The sequence below is a fragment of the Notolepis coatsorum genome, assembly GCF_963971535.1.
Source record: "Notolepis coatsorum genome assembly, chromosome: 2".
In the NCBI taxonomy this organism is placed as follows: Eukaryota; Metazoa; Chordata; class Actinopteri; order Aulopiformes; family Paralepididae; genus Notolepis; species Notolepis coatsorum.
Window position 1 is genome coordinate 67,072,203 of NC_140166.1, and position 23,283 is coordinate 67,095,485.

The following is a 23,283-nucleotide window of genomic DNA, read 5'->3' on the forward strand; positions in this document are numbered from 1 at the left end:
GTTGGGCTATTTGTAGCCCTGGACTCCTACAGGGACACTTGAATCATTTTGAATTGCCAGGGGGGGAAATCATTAATGACAATAATTATACACTGCTTGAGATTTTGCCACGTGTATCAGTAGTTAAGGTTGCCAGCACACAGTACATGATCATGCTTTTTCATAGCTTGTAAATCACCTAAATTATTATTTGATTGAGGGACGGGTTGTTTTTGTAATGTGACTCTTTCAAGAAATAATTCTTGTCAATGTGGCTCCTGATTTGTTGTTCAAGTGTGAGTGTCCATCCATTATGCTTCTAAGTGGTGGTATTAAGGGCTGGTGTGTTTTGTATGTGCTTCGATGGGGCAGGGGTGGAGTATTGCAGGCTGGTTGTGGTGGGCTGGCTGTGGTGGGGCTGGTTGTGGTGGGCTGGCTGTGGTGGGCTGGTTGTGGTGGGCTGGTTGTGGTGGGCTGGTTGTGGTGGGCTGGTTGTGGTGGGCTGGCTGTGGTGGGCTGGTTGTGGTGGGCTGGCTGTGGTGGGCTGGTTGTGGTGGGCTGGCTGTGGTGGGCTGGCTGTGGTGGGCTGGGTCTGGTGGGCTGGTTGTGGTGGGCTGGTTGTGGTGGGCTGGTTGTGGTGGGCTGGTTGTGGTGGGCTGCTTGTGGTGGGCTGCTTGTGGTGGGCTGCTTGTGGTGGGCTGGCTGTGGTGAGCTGCTTGTGGTGGGCTGTTTGTGGTGGGCTGCTTGTGGTGGGCTGTTTGTGGTTGGCTGCTTGTGGTGGGCTGTTTGTGGTGGGCTGCTTGTGGTGGGCTGTTTGTGGTGGGCTGCTTGTGGTGGGCTGTTTGTGGTGGGCTGCTTGTGGTGGGCTGGTTGTGGTGGGCTGGTTATGGTGGGCTGGCTGTGGTGGGCTGGTTGTGGTGGGCTGGCTGTGGTGGGCTGGTCTGGGTCAACAGGTCCTGGCCCGTCCCTGTCTCTTCTAGTGGTTATTATTATGGTTCTATAGGTTGGCCTGTAGACAGTACCGGTGGATGGACAGCTCACCACTGCAATGTGTGCACAACTTTTAATCTAAAGGTCAGGTTGGAAACTTTGTGTAATGAAATCTTCCATTCGGGAGATGTGTGGTCACTCATCATTCTGCTGGTGTGCAGGTCAGAGGGATCGGTCTACTCACCGCCCTAAACACCGTACTAAACACCGCCCGAAACGCCGTACCTCACACATTGACAGTGTTGTGAAGAAGGCACGGCAACGCCTCTACTTCCTCAGATGCCTAAGGATGTTCCAAGTCAGTCAGAAGATCCTTAAGAACTTCTACTCATGCACAATAGAGAGCATCCTGACTGGCAATATCACCTCCTGGTTTGGAAATAGCACCGCACAAGACCATAGCAGACTACAGAGAGTGGCCCGCTCAGCCGAACGCACAATTGGAGGGGGGCTTCCCACTCTCCAAGACATTTACAACAAGCGGTGCATGGGCAAGGCTAAGAGAATTATCAAGGACTCCAGCCACCCAAACAACTGCCTCTTTGAACTGCTGCGGTCAGGCAAGCAATACCGGAGTCTCATGGCAAGCACAGAGAGACTCAGAAGAAGCTTCTATCCCCAGGCCATCAGGATGTTCAACAAACAATAACAATTATGTAACAACCATCAAATGCACTCACAGCACACACATCCACACGCACACACTCACTTTAAACAAAAAACTCACTGCAGCACCCACTTTAGTACACCTGAGCACACTTTATATTTATCGGTAAAGAATTTGCACTACAACCCTCATACCTAATACCTCATTACACCTTACTGTAAATTATATTGTACCTAAATTGTACCTCATCCCACTTCTGCTTTGCACTGTATAGTATATTCAATATACTATATTGTATGGTAACTCAGTTACTTCTACTCTACATAGAGCATTGTATACTGAAATTCTTTGTCTACGTACTTGACTTCTATTTTATACTTTTATACTGCTATACTTATTTTATTATCTATTTTTGCCTAGCACAGTCTCTGGAGCTAAACAGAAAGAAGCATTTTGTATAAAAGTATTCTGTACTTCTATATGACAACTAATAAAGAAACTTGAAACTTGAACTTGAACATTGGCTGGAGAACATGAAAACGGTTAGAACTGTTTGACTCTTAACGACAGAGTACTGAACCATTGCACTTCCTCTGGCACATAGTGTTATTATAATCGATAGAGTATACATATGTCAACGTCTAATTGTAGTTAAGAAAATGTAATTAATTTTGGACGGAATTAATTTGAAGAAAATCCATCAGGATTGAAACATTGTCTATCTTTTAAAAAACTCTGTACATAGCTGGTACGTAAACAACAAAACCCAGGCAGCACACAAACTGAACGCAATAATGGTACGCATAGTAAAATGGCTCTCGGAAAACTGTCTCCACCTCAACGCAAAGAAAACAGTCTGCACGTTCTTCGAAAAAAGACCATCTGTAACACCTGACCCAGACGTGTTTGCAGCAAAGGAGAGGCTTGAAGTAGTCAAATTGAACATAGTCAACTTTAAATACATCCGAGACTGCCTCGACATGGAAACAGCCAAACTTTACTTATTATGTCTCATCTGACATACTGCATAACCAGCTGGTCTCAGACCTGCAAAACCCCATTGACACCAATTCATTCAGTTCATAAACAGGTGCTGATGGTGTTGGACAAGAAACCCTTTCCCCACCACCACCACCACCACTGTACCATCCTTCAAAAACATGCCCTGCTAAACTGGGAAAACATGCCAGCCTGATATATAAAATCCAACACGGTCTAGCCCCACCACCACCTCTCTCACAGTTCTTAACAGAAAGCAGCAGGTTCACCAGAACAGTGCTAGACAGAGGGACATTTCCCAGGGAGAAAAACGCGCCTTTAGCAAATCAGCCTTCTAGATAAGAGCTGCAGAGTTCTGCAACACCATCCCATCACACATCCGCAGTACAAATACACTCAGGTCCTTCACACAGACACACTCAAAGCATGGCTGTTACAAAATCTCTGTGAAAAAGTCTGTGACCATTAGCAAGTCACGTTGCAGTCCGGCTGCCAAGCCCACGTATGCTTGCCCACTAGCCTGACTGTCCTTATTGTGATTATGTGGGTATGTGATTATGATTATGTACAGTATACGTGTGCCTGCCATATGTGTGCCTGCCTATACAGTGCGTGTGGGCTTTGATTTGTCCCTGTACACTGTTTTCGTTATAGGTGCATGAATACCTAGTGAGTAAACGTACAGAATATGTTTTAAATTGTTTTTATATTAGCTTTAATGTCTCTATTTTTCTGTTTCGTTCTGACTTAAACATCTAGCCCAGGGACTACAACTGAAAACTAGCAACCCTGCTAATGTTGGCATATTCACAGTTTTTAATTTGTATTAATTTATAAATGTATAACTGTTGATTGATATGCACTGTCCCTGATCAAATAAACTGAGTAAACTAAACTAAACTATTATAACCCTGTAGCCTACTATTACATGGTATACCTGTTTAGATGTGTATACTTGACCAGCCATGTGGTTCATGTTTATATTTTATTAATATATGTAATTTACTTCACCTTTAATTCACCAAAACGAGCTCAGCGTTGCAGATGAAGGTGTAAGACGTGTGCAGGGTGTCCCTCTGTCCTCCGTAAAGAACACCTCACTGTACATTAGCTGCTCATTGTTCAATAACTCAAAAGCACAGATGGATATAAATATGTTACTGTTTAATAGAAAATACTCTAAGATAGTAGATTCTAAGATTGTATGCCAGTTTCTCTCTATCTCTCTCTATCTCTCTCTCTCCCGCTCCCCCCTCTCCCCCCCTATCTCTCTATCTCTATATCCCCCCCCCCCCTCTCTCTCTCTCTCTCTCTCTCTCTCTCTCTCTCTCTCTCTCTCTCTCTCTCTCTCTCTCTCTCTCTCTCTCTCTCTCTCTCTCTCTCTCTCTCTCTCTCTCTCTCTCTCTTTGCTTCTTCCATCTCCTTTTCAAACAGTGTATAGTTTCTGGCTGTTTTATTTGTAATTTATTTTTTGGGGGGGGGGTTCCTCTTTTCCCATTTCATTTATTTTTCAAATGTTGTTTTGCCGGACAATGGTAAATGTAGCCAAACTAACACTGTGGTTTGAAATAAAACGATTTAATCTTGAATCTCTCCCCCCTATCCCTCTATCTCCCTCCCCTCCTCTCCCTCTCTCCCTCCCCCCTTTCTCTCTCTCTCCCCCCTCCCCCCCTCTCTCCGTATACTGATGCTCCTCCTCTCTGTGCTCCGCAGGTACCCCTGTCACGCGGGTGACGGCCACGGACGCTGACGACCCCGTGTACGGCAACAGCGCTAAGCTGGTCTACAGCATCCTGGAGGGCCAGCCGTACTTCTCCATAGACCCCAACACAGGTGAGCACATGGCTCCCCGTCCAACAGAGTCAGGAGATATACATCGCATATTATTGTATATTACATTATACGGGTAAAATATGAATACATTTTGTACAGTAGGTCACTGATGAATGGCTGCATTTGCTGCATTTCTGTAGTGCTTTTCTAGTACTCTATTTAGATAGATAGATAGATAGATAGATAGATAGATAGATAGATAGATAGATAGATAGATAGATAGATAGATAGATAGATAGATAGATAGATAGATAGATAGATAGATAGATAGATAGATAGATAGATAGATAGATAGATAGATAGATAGATAGATAGATAGATAGATAGATAGATAGATAGATAGATTTATTTATTGTCACAGCTTTTATAATGTATATATACATTCCGAAAACGTGAGATTATTGTTTTGCTTGGCTCCTCAACCGTAGTAGTGTGCACATACATTAAATAAATAATATACATTATATACATAAAATACATTATATACATACAAATACAATACATTGCAATACAACAAATAGACTTAAAATAATCCTATACTATACAATATAACTTTAACAAGACATTTTGCATGTGACCATGATGGTTCAGAGTGAGCATAATGCACTTTCTCCATATGGGACATGACATTTTCCGGTGTAAACCTGTTAGTCTGGTGCCCAGATCACCAAGCATTCGGCTGAGCTAAACAGGACCACATGGAAGTAAAGTACAGTATACCAATATATCTTCTGTTGTGGGGGAGAGATTTGTGAAAATGCTTTACTATCACTCAAGGCAACTATTTTGACTCGGTAGTGAAATCCTAATTGCTCTTTCAACTGACGTGTTAACGGTGTCTGTAAGCAATATGAATCATTTTGAATAAATATAAGCGACGAGCTGGAAATATGTGGCGGCTCACAATTTGGTAAACAGTGCACAATAAACAAGCTCAGTGAGTTCCAAATGGTATGTACATAATAATTAACGGCTGCGCAGACGTTGGATTGCCACCACGGAAAGACGGAGCGGACTAGTTGACGATTCGCATTCATGCTTTGTGTCAGACACGGGCACGTGCAGATGGCTCATTCATGCTTTGTGTCAGTCACATGCACGTGCAGATGGCTCATTCAAGGAAGCCAGATGTTTTGATGAATGTTAATGAAAAATAAAGGTGAGGGGTTGAAACAACCGTTAGAGTGCCGTTGACACTTTGCGACGCCATGTTGGAAATGAAAGGCACGGGATGTATAAATAAACATCATGCTCCAATTCATCACTTGATTAATGGGGTGTTGGAGAAAATAGAAGTTGAGGCAAACATCTATGGAAATGAGTGTTTGTCTATCCTCCCATTTCAGTGATTAGGAATTAATTAGAATATTGAACGATGATCAACAGAGATGCGAGCGGGGGGCGTCTAGCAGGGTGACTGCACTGTAGTGCGTGCGTGCGCGCGTGTGTGTGTGCGTGTGCGCGCGCGCGTGTGTGTGTATGTGTGCCTAATGGTGTTTGTTTGTTTGTTTGTTTGTTTGTTTGTTTGTTTGTTTGTTTGTTTGTTTGTTTGTTTGTTTGTTTGTTTGTTTGACATGGTAAGAGGTCGGTTACCTGGCTGCAATCTAGCATTTGCAAGTGTCAATAGCCGCAGACTTCAGCTCAATTTAACCCGTTCACTACCACACTGCAGACGGTTAACCCGTTCACTACCACACTACACAGACGTTTAACCGGTTAACCGGCTGTAGCAGGGCCGGACTGGGGAAAAAATTCATACCGGGAGATATAGCGCGAAATATAGCCCCAATCAGGGCAATTTTTAAGCGGGGGGTCTGGGGGTCCCCCACCAGGATTTTTTTTTGTTACAAAGACTTCATTTCCTGCATTCTGGTGAATTTTAGTGCATGTGAATCACAAACTAATGAGCCAACAATTGCCTAGTACAATGTACTGTTATGGACCTCAAATAAAACTGTTGTGGCACTAGCAATGCTACTCTGTGGGGCGGCTTTGGCTCAGGGGTAGAGCGGGTCGTCCAATGTTCGAAGGGTTGGTGGTTCGAATCCCGCTCAAGCCCATGTCCATCCCATCGCCGTTGTGTCCTTGGGCAAGACACTTAACCTACTTGCCTCGTATGAATGTGTATGCATGTGAATGAATGTTGGTGGTGGTCGGAGGGGCCATAGGCGATGATTATTCGCCACGCTTCCGTGAGTCTGCCTCAAGGCAGCTCTGGCTGCAATTGTAGCTTACCACCACCGGTATGACTGTGTATGAACGAATAATGGACTCTGTGAAGCGCTCTGGGTGTCATGAAGAGCGCTATATAAATCCAAGTCATTATTATTATTACTCTCTCCACCTTCAAAAAGAAAAAAGCAAGAGCACAACATATTTTTCTATTTACTATTATAATACAGTTAACCACTCTCTCCTGTAAGGGCCTTTCTTTTTCTTTGTTTTATCCCTCTCTCCTCCACCCTTTCTCTTTCTTCCACTGTCCATCTTGACATCAACGTTAATTGACTTTCGCTCTCTGATCTCTACCGAGTTCCTCATTGCCTGGCTGTTATTCTGCATCTGAGTGCCGTCTGCCATTCCATTCGCCGCCTCCGCTGTCAATCAGTTGTATCGCCTGGTCCCGCCTCCACCAATCACAAGCGGCAGCATGGCTCCATTGTGTGTGTGTGTGATCCGCGTGAGGGAGAGAGTCAGATAGTTCTCCAACTCTGTCGCAGACAGTGAAATCCTGGTTGTTCCCCACCCACCTAGGTTATCTAACTATCGCGCCGCGCCGCCGCCACAACTAGAAACAATGACCTGGCAAAAAAAATAAAAAAATAATTTTTTTTTTTTTTTTTTTTTTTTTTTTTTTTTGTTATCTGTGCAGGCCAGGCCACCGGGAAAACTCCCGGTGCTCCCGATGGCCAGTCCGGGCCTGGGCTGTAGTGTGGTAGTGAAAGGGTTAACCTTCTGCATTGTCGCAGTGAAAGGGTTAACCCTTTGGTAGTGTGATAGCTGCCGGTAAATAGCACAGCACACTGGTAAACATGGTTGGTTCTGTTAGTTCTGTTGGTTATGGATGTCCACGTCTCTTTTCATTGTAACTGTTTTGGTTGAGATCTACAGAATCTCTCCATTGTTCACTTCTTCTTCCTCCTCTGGCAACAGGGTTCATTATGATAAAGAAATAGCTTTTAAAAAGATCCTGTCGGAGTCAGAACGTTTGACCCTGAATGACTTTTAAATCTTTGCAATCTGCATCTCATAATGTGCATGTAAATCTCGGAGGATTATAAAACTGTGATTTATATATATATGAGTCATTCCACCAATCCAGTCTGATTTGGACTTTGGGATATATTTTTTTACCAAGAGGTATTACTTTTCTGAACACCCCTCAAGATGAATGACATATTTAACTTCCAGAAAAATATATTTTCCCATCTCAGGCATAAAATCTCTATCTCCTTTAAGCCTACTGTTAATCATTGCATTCTCCTCACCTCACTAGCCCCCACCCTCGCGTTCGTTTGCTCTTCAGCAACCACACCCTTGGACTACCTGTCATTATGTGTTTGATTGGTCTTGTGCCGAACACACACTTTTAGTTTCAAGTATCAATTACCTTCACGCACCTGTGGTGCATTCTAATTAGTTCCCCTGTGGGCTTTAAGTACCTCGCTCTCCCCTCTGTCCCTTGTCGGGTCGTGCCGTAACATGCCGTTCATTCCGTATCATATTCTCTATCACCAAGACTCCTTCGGGAGGTCCTCTGTCTGTTTATGCTGTTTTCATCTCCGGCGTAAGATGCGCTCCAGCCTTCGCCTCCTGTCGCCGTTGCCTGAGGGAGACACTGGACTGCGCTCTCTAAACTTCCACGGGAGGTATCCCAGTGTTCCACTTCAGACCTCCGCGCAGCAGACGTCCTGACGCGCATCCAGACCTCCGCGCAGCAGATGCCCAGACGCGCATCCATACCTCCGCGCAGCAGACGCGCTCTTCACTCCAGGCGCGCATCCAGACCTCCGCGCAGCAGACGCGCTCTTCACTCCAGGCGCGCATCCAGACCTCCGCGCAGCAGACGCCCAGACGCGCATCCAGACCTCCGCGCCAGATGCGCCCTCCGTACCGGCGCTTACTCCAAGCAGTCGCGCACCACTCAGACCTCCGCTTGGACACCCGTTTCCAGTGGCGACACGCTCGCTCCGTTTTGTTCCAACGCTCTTTACGCACAGCGCCTGGGTGAGTTTTTATGACTGTCCTTGATCCTATCCGTTTTTCGTGTGTTTATTTAACACTGAAGATTTCCTGCTTTTTATCAGACAGTCACTCACCCAGCGTTCAGCCTTTTGGATTGTTTCATTGGGATAATATTTTGGCCTTAACATCGCTCACTGTGTGTTTACACACCGAAGATATTATTCACTTGGATTTGTATTTTGGGACTTCGCTCACAGTGTTTATATACACCGAAGATTCTGTCACTTTGATTACTTTGTTTTTTGGGACTAGTCACCTCTCCTGTCACCTGCTCTGTTCCCCATTGTACTCTGAGCTAACCCACTCCCTCTCTCCCTCTCGGTCCCGTTTACCCACCTCGGAGATCTGCCGAGAGAAGTCTGCAGAGCGGCTCTGTTGTACCCACCTGCTTCCCCAGACTAACCATCCCGGGAGAAGCTGCAGAGCAGCTACATTTCATTAATGCTTTATCCCAGGCCTGTTCTGTTTTCTCTGTCCCATTATGCAGCTCCAGCCCTCGCCCTGTTCCAAGGTCTTATCCTAGTCCTCCCTGTCCAGTCCTCCTAGTCCTTCCCTTGTCCTGCCTTGTCCCTTGCCCCGGCCCTGTTTTCCGTTAGCCTTCCCTTAGCCTTCCCCTTAGCCAGCTCGCCTCTTAAAGGCACTGTACCTTGCCCTTCTTGTTATCCAGTATTTTGTGTTATCTCTTAAAGGGACAGTGCCGTTTTTCTTTGTTATTCAATAAATGCCCAGTTCTTGGCTTACTCTCATACCTGTCTTGTGTTGTGCGATTGGGGTCGGTTACAAACCATAACAAAACGTTTCAGACAAAATTATTCAAAAGTTGAATTTGTTTTTCATAAACTTAAAGCAATAATTAATAAACATGTAGCTGTAACAGGGTTGAGTCTAGGGTAACGTGTGAGCACACACACACAGCAACATGCACATTACAATTAATATGTATGTGGCATAAGCATTATTGAAAAAGCTCAATAATTAATTTAGCTATTATTGTATAACTTCAAAATCAGTGTTAAAATCACAACCCTGTTACAATCTCACAACCCTGTTACATTCAAACGTTACATTCAAACATAACGGGGTTGTGATTTTTTGCACAAAATGGTTGCTACTCCACATGTGGTGAATACCAGGAGAGCACATCACATGCATAATATTAAGAAAGCATCTAAAAAAAATGTATAACAAAGATCATATTCACAAGTAATAGTTTGCTATATTTTTTTCAAGTAACGGTGTTGAGTAATTATGCTTGAATACCATAATATTGCATGATAAATGACTGAAAACATAGTACAATGAGGTAGCTACTTGCCTGTTCCTGGTGTTGTGTTTTCCAAAAGACTTCAAAGTTGTCACTTCCTGTTTCACATGCTTCTATGGATTGAACCATTATTTTTGTGGGGGGGGGGGAGAATGCTCAGTAACGGGGTTGAGGGTTACTGAGGGACAGACTGAATAATGTTATTTTAATGAATAATTATTCATTTATTTTGAAATAAATCATTACCAGCATTAACAGCACAGATGGATGTGTATGTTCATGGAAAAAAGAATGCACTTTTTACAAATTTTCTTGGTCATATCCCAATTACATTTTCATGAAATGCCACGAGGGACATGTCAAAATACATGGTGTCAACTGAAATAACAACATAATGCATAATAAAAAAAATGACATTCATGCAATGTTTTTACACTTTATTAAAGAGGACATTGCAACTGAAATAAATAGCATTTCAAAGCACATTTTGGTAACTGATTAGATAAAATACACTTAAAAACATCAGAGGGACTCAAATCGGACCGGATTGGTGGAATGACTCATATATATTAGTGCTGTCAGGCGATTAAAAAAATGTATCTAATTAATTACAGGATTTGTAATTAATTAATCTAATTAATCACATTTTAATCGCATAACCATTTTATGCCTGATATTCTATATTCTATAATCATATTTCAAATTGCATGTGCCCGGATGGCAGAATTCAGTACTGTATCTACAAAACCTTCTGTTTAATCATCTTCCATCTATTAATTTGCTTAGATTTTTCAGGTCTGGTCAATTTGAGCATGGTGTTATTCACAGTCAAAGATAAAAAAAAAAAATTGATATTCTCATTTGGTTCATTACAATTTACTCAAGCCTAGTAACATACACAGTATTTCTGACACTGGGAATACATTCCCTAAAATCCATAGATGTCCCTAGAATCAGATACCAAGAACATGCAAATGGACAATATTAAAAAAGTCTGTAAATGTGTATTCTACATTCTTATGGAATGAATGAGATGAAAAAAAAAATTATAAAATATATATATATATTTGTAATACATTTTGAGTTAATTTTCATAACGCGATAATTTGCTGTGTAATTAATTAATATAATTAACGCGATAAACTGACAGACCTAATATATATATTTACGTCTGGTAATCCGGAGTTTCCTGGTTCAATTCCCGCTCCTCCCGGGCAGCGCGTCGAAGTGTCCTTGAGCAAGACACTTAACCCCTAACTGCTCCCGATGAGCAGGTCGGCACCTTGCAGGGCTGCCTCCGCCGTCGGTGTGTGAATGTGTGAGTGAACGGGTCAAATGTGAGGAACAAAATTGTAAAGCGCTTTGGATAAAAGCTGTATTATTTAATTAAATTATAGAATGTATCACACGTTTGTCAAAAACTATTATACTGCAAAGTATGGACAATATTATTAATCATTAACTATCCAAGAGTTTTACAAGCTTCTCTGTAGTGCTATAAATAAACACCAAAAATCCATCTTGTCAGTTCATCCTCCTTGACCCGACATGTAGAAACATGGAGAGCATTAATTAAGTTATCTTTGATTAGCGGAATTCACATCCCAACACCAATTATGGTTTCTAATTATCGTAAGTAAAAGTTATCTCCAAGGCCAAACAGACATGACGTTGTCATTACGCTACGGCGGGTACGTGTGAGACACGATTACAGAGGAATCCAAAGTGGAAAGTATCTAACTGAACACGTGTCACTTTTAATTTGATTTGAGCATCTTGTACGTTTATTTATATTGAAAATAAAAGGCTTGTGTAGCACTGGGAGGATGTTTTTGTCCCTTTTGGGCAGTCGTGCGCACAGACTAACAACCGGTTATCTTCACACAGCCTGTAACAATCGCACTAAGATAGAAGACGATCACGCGAGTTAAGAGCTCATGCTGGATTGTGGTGCTAGGCTTCCCTTTTCACATGCCGTATGTGTCATAGGAGGGTAAACACAGCTGTAGCTAATGACATTATGTAACAATAGGTCTGTTTGATTTAAGTGTGACAGTGTGCCAGCATTGCCAGTAGTCACTGTTGTTGATGCTGGCGTGCTGTGAAGAGGGCCCACATTCAAGAATGAAACATTACATATAAAAGCATTATGTCTCCACAATCACAACATAATGGCGTCTTTTACCACAGTAGCTGCTACAGACCCACATTAATCTGAGGCGTACTGTAAGATACTGACCCACATTAACCTGAGGCGTACTGTAAGCTACAGACCCACATTAACCTGAGGCGTACTGTAAGATACAGACCCACATTAACCTGAGGCGTACTGTAAGATACAGACCCACATTAACCTGATGCGTACTGTAAGATACTGACCCATATTAACCTGAGGCGTACTGTAAGATACTGACCCACATTAACCTGAGGCGTACTGTAAGATACTGACCCATATTAACCTGAGGCGTACTGTAAGACACAGACCCACATTAACCTGAGGCGTACTGTAAGATACAGACCCACATTAACCTGAGGCGTACTGTAAGATACAGACCCATATTAACCTGAGGCGTACTGTAAGATACTCACCCATACTAACCTGAGGCGTACTGTAAGATACTGACCCACATTAACCTGAGGCGTACTGTAAGATACAGACCTATTAACTTGAGGCGTACTCTTTTAGTAAAAGTACACATTTTCTCATCTCCAATTATTTTCAAGTACACATTCTCTCAACAAACACTGACCCAGAGGTTGTAATATAGCTCTGCAGGAAGCTGAGCATACAAGACAAATGTAGAAATGGTAAATGGCTGCATTTATATAGCGCTTTTATCCAAACAACTTTACAATTTGTTCCTCACATTTGACCCATTCACTCACCGATGGTGGAGGCGCCCATGCAAGGTGCCAACCTGCTCGTCGGGAGCAATTAGGGGTTAAGTGTCTTGCTCAAGGACACTTCGACGCACTGCCTGGGAGGAGCGGGAATCGAACCGGGAACCTCCGGATTACCAGACGACTGCTCTACCTCCTGAGCCACTGTACAGTACAGCCAACGACATAATCCGTCTTGTGGTTTTCTCCGAGCCCAGTGGTTCTCAGACTTCCTGTCAAGCACCCCAGATTGATAGGTCATTGGCACATGTTAAGATTCTGTCCCAGGGCCCCCCCTCTGAGAAGATATGTGCTGCATGTGATTTAATCCAGAATTCCATAACTGTAGATGGAGAGATAACAGAGGAGGGAGTGAAACCTATGACCAGAATAGTCACTGTTCATTTACATTCTCTTGCTGTACTAACTTCTAGTGAGAGAATAGTAGTGACATTAAACTATTCCCCATTTTGCTGGGGACCACCTGGAGCCCACGCAAGGACCCCTAGGGGTCCCCCGAACCCACGTTGGGACCCACTGTCCGAGCCGAGTGCACATGTCTGCAGCATCTTAGGACCAAGGCAGGGTGTCGCGCCAAAGCTGGGCTTTTACGAGGGCTTTTATATTCATTTGATGATCCTGCAGCTCTCTGTTTCCTGAGTGGATTATCCGTACACGCCAGCACTGAGCCCTCTTTATATTCAGCTCTGTGGCACAGTCAATAAGGTCTGTTCTGCATACAATATTCAAGATTATACATGACAGACAGCGTAAGTCACACTTAATCAGAATACAAATGACTGCAGACGGCGAACACAACACAAAATTAAAACAACACGGCTGAGTTGCAATGCCAGAACGAGCGTATAGCTGTGACCAGCCTGCCATCCGGAGGACCCCCCTCACCCCACGCCTCACACGCAGGTTTCGTTATGGAGTCCTTGTATTGTCAAGTCACAATCTGAAGCGACGCATGCCATCTCTGCTGTGGTTCCGTTGTGGAGAGGCTGCGATATGAGAGTAGTGTCGCAGAGTGCGGCGCAGCGGACTAAGCGTTCGTCACCACCGCAAGAGACACTGGTATCGAATCCGGCTGTCAGCGGTGCCTCCGGTTGGCGTTGTCAACGGGAGGGAAGCCGGTGGGTGGTAATCTGGTCGTTGTAAACAGTGACTCCTACAGGTCGGTCAGGGTGCCTGCACAGCGAGGCAGGGAGATGGTGAGGGTAGTGTGAGCCTCCCACACGTTACACATCGCCAATGAGAGTCCTCGCTGTCAGGTGAAAAGAGGCTGCTGGCTGTCTCCTATGTATCAGAGGAAGCATGTGATAGACTTCAGGGCTCCCTAGACCGACCAGTGGGGGGCACATGTGCGCAATGACCGGGTAGCGGAGGGGGGGAATTGGAGGAAAATACAGAAAAACAGGAGGAGAAAAAGTTGATAAAAAAAAAGAGAGAGTAGCGTCGCAGAGAAGGTTGGTCTTTGTAGCGCTCGTCCGAGGAGGCTTCTCATGTCACCAATAGGGGCCAACGGTGGCTCGGGAGGTAGAGCAGTCATCTGGTAATCGGGAGGTTCTCGGTTCGATTCCCACTCCTCCTGGGCAGCGTGTCGAAGTGTCCTTGAGCAAAACACTTAACCCCTAATTGCTCCCGATAGAGTAAGATACTCACCCATACTAACCTGAGGTGTACTGTAAGATACAGACCCATATTAACCTGAGGCGTACTGTAAGATACTGACCCACATTAACCTGAGGCGTACTGTAATATACTGACCCACATTAACCTGAGGCGTACTGTAAGATACTGACCCACATTAACCTGAGGCGTACTGTAATATACTGACCCACATTAACCTGAGGCGTACTGTAAGATACAGACCCATATTAACCTGAGGCGTACTGTAAGATACAGACCCACATTAACCTGAGGCGTACTGTAAGATACAGACCCATATTAACCTGAGGCGTACTGTAAGATACTGACCCACATTAACCTGAGGCGTACTGTAAGATACTGACCCATATTAACCTGAGGCGTACTGTAAGATACTGCCCCACATTAAACTGAGGCGTACTGTAAGATACTGCCCCACATTAACCTGAGGCGTACTGTAAGATACAGACCCATATTAACCTGAGGCGTACTGTAAGATACTGACCCACATTAACCTGAGGCGTACTGTAAGATACTGACCCATATTAACCTGAGGCGTACTGTAAGATACAGACCCATATTAACCTGAGGCGTACTGTAAGATACTGACCCACATTAACCTGAGGCGTACTGTAAGATACTGACCCACATTAACCTGAGGCGTACTGTAAGATACTGACCCACATTAACCTGAGGCGTACTGTAAGATACAGACCCATATTAACCTGAGGCGTACTGTAAGATACAGACCCATATTAACCTGAGGCGTACTGTAAGATACAGACCCACATTAACCTGAGGCGTACTGTAAGATACAGACCCATATTAACCTGAGGCGTACTGTAAGATACTGCCCCACATTAATCTGAGGCGTACTGTAAGATACTGACCCATATTAACCTGAGGCGTACTGTAAGATACTGCCCCACATTAACCTGAGGCGTACTGTAAGATACAAACCCACATTAACCTGAGGCATACTGTAAGATACAGACCCATATTAACCTGAGGCGTACTGTAAGATACAGACCCATATTAACCTGAGGCGTACTGTAAGATACAGACCCACATTAACCTGAGGCGTACTGTAAGATACTGACCCATATTAACCTGAGGCGTACTGTAAGATACTGACCCACATTAACCTGAGGCGTACTGTAAGATACAGACCCATATTAAACTGAGGCGTACTGTAAGATACAGACCCACATTAACCTGAGGCGTACTGTAATATACAGACCCATATTAACCTGAGGTGTACTGTAAGATACTGACCCATATTAACCTGAGGCGTACTGTAAGATACAGACCCATATTAAACTGAGGCGTACTGTAAGATACAGACCCACATTAACCTGAGGCGTACTGTAAGATACAGACCCATATTAACCTGAGGCGTACTGTAAGATACTGACCCACATTAACCTGAGGCGTACTGTAATATACAGACCCACATTAACCTGAGGCGTACTGTAAGATAATTACTGACCCACATTAACCTGAGGCATACTGTAAGATAGATACAGACCCATATTAACCTGAGGCGTACTGTAAGATACAGACCCATATTAACCTGAGGCGTACTGTAAGATACAGACCCATATTAACCTGAGGCGTACTGTAAGATAATTACTGACCCATATTAACCTGAGGCGTACTGTAAGATACAGACCCACATTAACCTGAGGCGTACTGTAAGATAATTACTGACCCATATTAACCTGAGGCATACTGTTGGTCTTTGTAGCGCTCGTCTGAGGAGGCTTCTCATGTCACCAATAGGGGCCGACGGTGGCTCGGGAGGTTCTCGGTTCGATTCCCACTCCTCCTTGGCAGCGTGTCGAAGTGTCCTTGAGCAAAACACTTAACCCCTAATTGCTCCCGATGAGCAGGTTGGCACCTTGCATGGTCGCCTCCGCCGTGGGTGTGTGAATGTGTGAGTGAATGGGTCAAATGTGAGGAACAAACATTTGGATAAAAGCGCTATATAAATGCACCATTTACCATTTACAATTTACAATTACAATTTAGTCCTTTAGCTGACGCTTTTATCCAAAGCTACTTACAGATTGTGAACAACAAGTCACCAGGAGGGGTACATCTCTGGCAGCTAAGGGTCAGCGGCCAATTACTAATACTGATGATGTGCTGCGTCCATTAGGTGTGTTTACGCTCAGGTCATTAGAAGGCATTAATTGTGATGAATGCACTCTGAACCACGGTATCTCTTCTCTTACAGCGACCATTAAGATCGCTCTCCATGGGATGGATAGAGAGATGAGAGAGGAGTACCTGGTGGTCATCCAAGCCAAGGACATGGGAGGTCACATGGGCGGCCTGTCCGGGACCACCACCGTCACCGTCTCCCTGACAGACGTCAACGATAACCCGCCAAAGTTCTCTAAAAGTAAGACTCGTACATCCCTTGTATAGTAATTATAGAGCAGCAAATTGCTATAGTCCAAAACGATTGTCAAATGTCATAATGAGAACAAGGGAATGGTATTATAGTGCTTATATCTTTTTATAAATATCCCATAAAAAGTTGCAAAATTTTGGGAGGAAGAAAATGCCACAGAGCAATCATTTGAAACATTATATAGCATATCTACCTCATTACTATTAGTAACTTGTGATATTGGAAATCAAAACAAAATAACTGTAGGAGATACATTCTTTCTTTATTCAGGAATGAACATTTTATAAATGTTGGTGGCGTAGCGGAGATTGCGCTCGTCACCAATGCAAGAGGCTGCGGTCTCGACTCCCGGAGTCAGCATTGCCCTGCGGCTTGCGCCGGTCGTCTAACTCGTTTGGCTGAGTTAGCGGGAGAGAAGCCGTGGGTGGTAATCTGGCGTTGTGGACAGCGACACCTACAGGTCAGGTCTGGGCGCCTGCTCAGCGAAAGGCAGGAAGTGGTGAAGACAGCGTGACCTCCCACGCGTTACACTTCACCAATGAGAGTCATCGCTGCCAGGTGAGAAGAGAGCTGCTGGCTGTCTCCACATGTGTCGGAGGAAGCATGTGGTGGATTTCAGGGTTCCCTTGTACCGACCAGTAGGGGGAACATGCGCACAACGACCAGGTAGGGGAGGGGGGGGAATTCGCATAGCGACTAAATTGGGATGGGAGGAAACGCGGGGTTCTTTTTTTCGTACCCTCTGTGAGCGAAGACGCTCTTTGATTGCAGCAAAGAAGAAAAAGACGCTCTCCGATTGGCTAACCGAAAGAATGCCTAAGTATAACCACTTCGAAAGAATGCTTTAATGAATGCTTTAACTTTGGAGATTAATTTAAATTATTTAAAGCATTCAAATACATTTATCTAGATTAATCTATGGAGTGAAAAATATTCAATCTTAGCGCCGCAGATATAAGAAAGAGGTCTAGCTGAGTCAATGTTGATGGTTGTGTTTAACATTTGTATTTCACAGGAGAGAAACTGTATTCAAAGAAAGCTATTAAAATAGTATTTGAATCTAAATATACTTTCTTTGTGTCGATTTTACATTAATTCCATGAATTTACTCAAGTAAATATCTGTTACAAGCTTCGGTCTAAAGTAGAAAAATGCTATTTTTAATCTAGATTAATTACAGAAAATTGTGAGATTGATTAGTAAATTGTTTTTAATCTATTGACAGCACTAATATATATATATAATATTATATTTCTTTACTTGATGTTTCTTCTCTCCCTCCCAGGTCTCTATGAGTTTGTGATCCCGGAGCACCTGGTGGTGGGCAGAGCCGGAGGCAAGGTGAAGGCAAACGACAGAGACATCGGCGAGAACGCCAAGTCGATGTACAACATCGTGGATGGGGACGAGCGCGGGGTGTTTGAGATCACCACGGACACGCAGACCCAGGAGGGGATCCTCAGACTGAAGAAGGTAGGACCGGCGAACCACAGGGATTCAGATTAAGATTTGTTTATTATTAAGGACAATGTAAATGAATGAACATCATTTACATGAGTGTATGCATAACATCATCACAGCGTGATAAGCAACAAACACAAAACGGACCATACAACGTTCATTCATAAACACTGACATCACTGACATGACCACACACTAACATGACATTCAGTCGGTACAACATCACTAACATCCCTAATGAGTGCATATCTGGCTGTCTAACAGCCATTTCCTGAGTTGGCCCCTAAAGGTGGACAGGGTGGTACATTCCCTTAAGGGGACCGGAAGGCTGTTCCATGTTCCACTTCCCTTTATCGATAGAACATTTTTGCTAAAGGCGGTCTTTCTAAAATGGACCTCACAATCCCCTCTGGTGTTTGACCACAGGGATCTCTCTCTTGGGCCCCTTTCATTTATGTCGTCCATCTCTCTCTCTCTCTCTCTCTCTCTCTCTCTCTCTCTCTCTCTCTCTCTCTCTCTCTCTCTCTCTCTCTCTCTCTCTCTCTCTCTCTCTCTATTTTCCTCTCACTCACTCTGTTCCTCTCACTCACCCATTCTCTTTCTCTTGTGTTCACTCTCTTTATCTATCTCTCTCTCCCCCACCCCTCTCTCTCTCTCTCTCTCTCTCTCTTTACCGCTAACTTCTCAACTGCAAAATGTTTGCATACTAAATTGTTCACTTAATTATGCTTATTATGGTCAGTTGTATTGGATACAGACTCCATCCTTGCTAGATACATTGAAGGGCCCTTCTGCACTCACGGATCGATGCTAATTCCATTTCTTATCCCAGCTTTCAATCTGCTCGACCTTCATCACGGCATGCCTTTAGCATGGGGCCTAGGTAGTATGTTCCATAACATGGCATGTTGTACTATAGACTGGCAATGACACTAAGTCACTACAGTTCATTCAGTAGTCTCACAGTTGGCCGCTCTGCCCCTAGTGGCGGCTTACATGCATGGCTCTTTGTCCAAGGAAGGACAGCAGGAAAAACATCCCATTTTTACCAGTGGTTGAAAGTAGTAAAGTACTTTTACTCAAGTACTGTACTTGAGTACAAGTCCGCGCTACTTGTACTTTACGTGAGTATTTACATTTTAGGGAACTTTTTCTGTACTTTTACTGAAACAGCTCGGACTCCCCATAGAGTTGGTGAGAGGGGTCACCCGCTATCTTCCTAGCTTTCTTCCTAACAACGGGACTACAGTATGTAGTTTGTAGTATTCATACAGTTCCCTGTTGCCTGTGAGGAGGAGGAGGAGGAGGAGGAGGAGGAGGAGGAGGAGGAGGAGGAGGAGGAGGAGGAGGAGGAGGAGGAAATTAGGAGAAATGCTGCATTTGCTTTCTTCTCAACCGGGTGAAAATTGTAGTTACTATCAATACATGATAAAAAAATAATTATTTTAACAAATCTCTTAGCATTGTGTTGGCAGTGCAGTTGAGAGAACTGCCTTTCCAGGGCGGCTACGTGGCGTAGTGGGCAAGGTGCTCGCCACGAATGCGGAGACGCTGGGATCGCCTGTTCGATCCCAGCGCTCCACATTGCTTTCAGTTTAGCTGGTCGTCCGTACTAATACACATTGGCCGTATTAGGGGGTGGGACACTGATGGGTGGGGATCGGGCGTTGTGGACAGCGACTCCTACAGGTCGGTTGGTGCGCCTGCGCAGTGGAATCAGGAAGTGTCGGGGGCAGCGTGAGCCTACCACGCGTTACTCCTCGCCACTGAGAGATCGAGCTGCGCAGGTGAAAAGATGCGACTGCTGTTACCTCAAGTACCGGAGGGGACTTGTGCTATGTATGACTTAGTCCACATTGCAGCCGGCTTGTGGGAGGCAAGAAACAGCGTTCGTGACAGGGGAGGGTTGAATTGGATGATACGAAATTGGGATGGGAGAAAATATAGAAAATGGGAGAAAAAGTGGATAAAAAAAAAAGAAGAGAGAACTGCCTTTCCCTGAACGTCAGCAAAACAAAATAGATGATTGTGGACTTCAGGAGGTCGGGGGTCAAGGACTACAGCCCCCTCAGCATCGACGGGGCACCGGTTGAGAGAGTGAACAGTTTTAAGTACCTCGGAGCCCACATATCCAAGGACTTGACATGGACCACACACATTGACAGTGTTGTGAAGAAGGCACGACAACGCCTCTACTTCCTCAGGCGCCTAAGGAAGTTCCAAGTCAGTCAGAAGATCCTTAAGAACTTCTACTCATGTACAATAGAGAGCATTCTGACTGGCAACATCACCTCCTGGTTTGGGAATAGCACTGCACAAGACCGTAGCAGACTACAAAGAGTCACACGTTCAGCTGAACGCACAATTGGAGGGGGGCTTCCCACCCTCCAGATTATTTACAACAAGCGGTGCAGGGGTAAGGCTAAGAGAATCATCAAGGACTCCAGCCACCCGAACAACTGCCTCTTTGAACTGCTGCGGTCAGGCAAGCGATACCGGAGTCTCAAGGTGAGCACAGAAAGACTCAGAAGAAGCTTCTATCCCCAGGCCATCAGGCTGCTCAACGAACAATAAACACTATGCAACAACCATCAAATGCACACAGCACACACACCCACACGCACACACTCACTTTAAACAAACAACACACTGCAGCACCCACTCTCCACACTTTAGATCACCTAAACACACTTTATATTTATTGGTAAAGGATTTGCACTACAACTCGTACACCTTACTGTAAATTGTACCTAAATTGTACCTCATCCCATTTCTGCTTTGCACTATATAGTATTGTATATTAGTACATTGCATAGTATATTGTATATTGTATGGTAACTCAGTTACTTCTATTCTGCATCGAACATTGTACATATGTCTATACTGAACACTGTGACCTCTATTTTACTTCTATTTTACATGCTATACTATTTTATTTCATATTTTATTTCATACTTATCTTGTCTAGCACAGTCTCTGGAGCGTAACAGTAAGAAGCATTTTGTATAAAAGTATTCTGTACTTCTGTATGACAACTATTAAAGAAACTTGAAACTTGAAACTTGAGTTGATTCTTTTATAGCTGAAGTCTTTATCATATAGTTGTGCTGACGCTGTGCCTTTTTAGTCAAACAAAATGCTTCCACTTGCTGCCCATATAGATATTGGTGTGTCAGGATGATCAGATTGTATTTCCAAGCAATAGGAGGATGACCAGCGAGTGCACTCTCCAGTGTTGACAGCTGTCTACAAAAGCTGATTGGCCCGACCTCGTGAAATCACACATAGCACTTCTCTGGCATATTCATTCCATATCGGGGATGATTTCTCTCCCTGAAAGTAAGACATTTCCTGTCCCGGGAATAGAAGCAGACAATCCCTGGGAAATGTACTTGCTTTTAACCCTTTCACAACCACACTACAGACGGTTGGGTTAGCCTTCTGTAGTGTGCTTGTGAAAGGGTTAACCCTTTGTTGTGCGGCAGTGAAATGGTTAACATTATGTATTGTCACAGTGAAAGGGTTAACCTTCTGTAGTGTGGTTGTAAAAGGGTTACCCCTTTGTTGTGCGGTTGTGAAAGTTGTCAACCTGACAGCTTTATTTTGTGTTTTAGAATATAATATAATATAAGTACTTTATTGATCCTGAGGGAAAGTCAGGGATATACATTCTAAAATCTGTATATATACATTCTAAAATCTGTATATATACATTCTAAAATATACAGTCAAGAATATACAGTAATATACAGTAAAATGTACAGTAATCGATGTAAAAAGTAATTAAGTGAAAAGGTCCAGGAAGATATGCAAGAGTTTGTACTGTCACTCTGTGCTCAGTGATACAGTGAGACACAGTGGGGCATTATATAATCTGATGGCTGTTGGAATGAAGGACTTCCTGTGCCGTTCAGTGTTGCATCTTGGGAGTCTAAGTTTACTATTAGTTATTAATAATTATTGCGGCAACATTTTCTTTTTATAATCCCTTTTTGTAATTAATCAGCATTTGAATACCTAATATAAGCCATACCAGAATTCAGATGTGAAAAATAGGTTGTATATAGCATTGATAAAGTCCTAAAACAGCATATTTATTCTTGCCTGCAATATACATTCTCCCTCCTATTCATGATGAGTCATAAAACCAATCCTTGAGGGGAAAGGATTAATGGGACACTTGGATATTACTAGTCGGCAGTACTTTTTTAAATATACTTTATACTGTAGTCTATACAGCGATTAAAATAACAATAATTCAGATAAGATAACTTTCATGAGAGCACACCGAGGAAATGTGGCGGGTGTTTTAACGACAGGAGGGAAATGCTTGGTACTTCCTTTCTATAGCCTAATATACTGTAGCAGCGTAATCAAATCATTCTCTCAAGATGCATTATAGGTGAACACTGTGGCCTTACCTACATACTTACAGCCTATGGAGCCTGGTGTGAGCGCTGTGTATTTATAGTCCTGGGCTGCTGAACGACCGTAGCGAGCCCACATCGCGTCCTTGTTTGGTAGTGGAAATACCTACTGTAGGAATGTAATAATGAAATATTTACTCATGAAAATATTCATGTCTACCCATGAATGTAAAAACCTTTTCTGAAAATATTCTGATGTTTATAAAGATGTCTACAATGTTTTACTGTTTCTAGATTATCATTGTTAATTAAGTGAATTGTGATTGTTATTTGTATCTCATGTATTGTTATGTTTTGTGTTTTGTGTTGTCTTTCTGTGTGGACCCCCTTTAAAAAAATAAACAATAAACATACAGTCGTAATAGAGGATTCTAGGATATAATAAAGGATGAAAACTCTATTCTGCTTTGGATTCGTTCAACATGATGTTTTTTGTGTCAGCCCTAATATAGTCCGTTTCTGTGTAAAAAAAAAGAAAAGCAGTATAGTATGGTTTACTACCATAGTGTATTCATACTTATACCAC

At 43.6% G+C, this 23,283-nt stretch overlaps 1 protein-coding gene across 1 annotated transcript in view; it reads left to right on the forward strand.

Annotated features, from left to right (window-relative positions):
* cdh8 (cadherin 8) overlaps positions 1 to 23,283 on the forward strand; it is a gene marked incomplete at both ends in the record, with an annotated part of 185,999 nt that overhangs the window by 31,609 nt on the left and 131,107 nt on the right. The window contains 3 exon segments of the mRNA XM_084308206.1: positions 4,289 to 4,408; positions 16,690 to 16,857; positions 18,155 to 18,342. Of these exon segments, the coding sequence (XP_084164332.1) occupies positions 4,289 to 4,408; positions 16,690 to 16,857; positions 18,155 to 18,342 (476 nt within the window).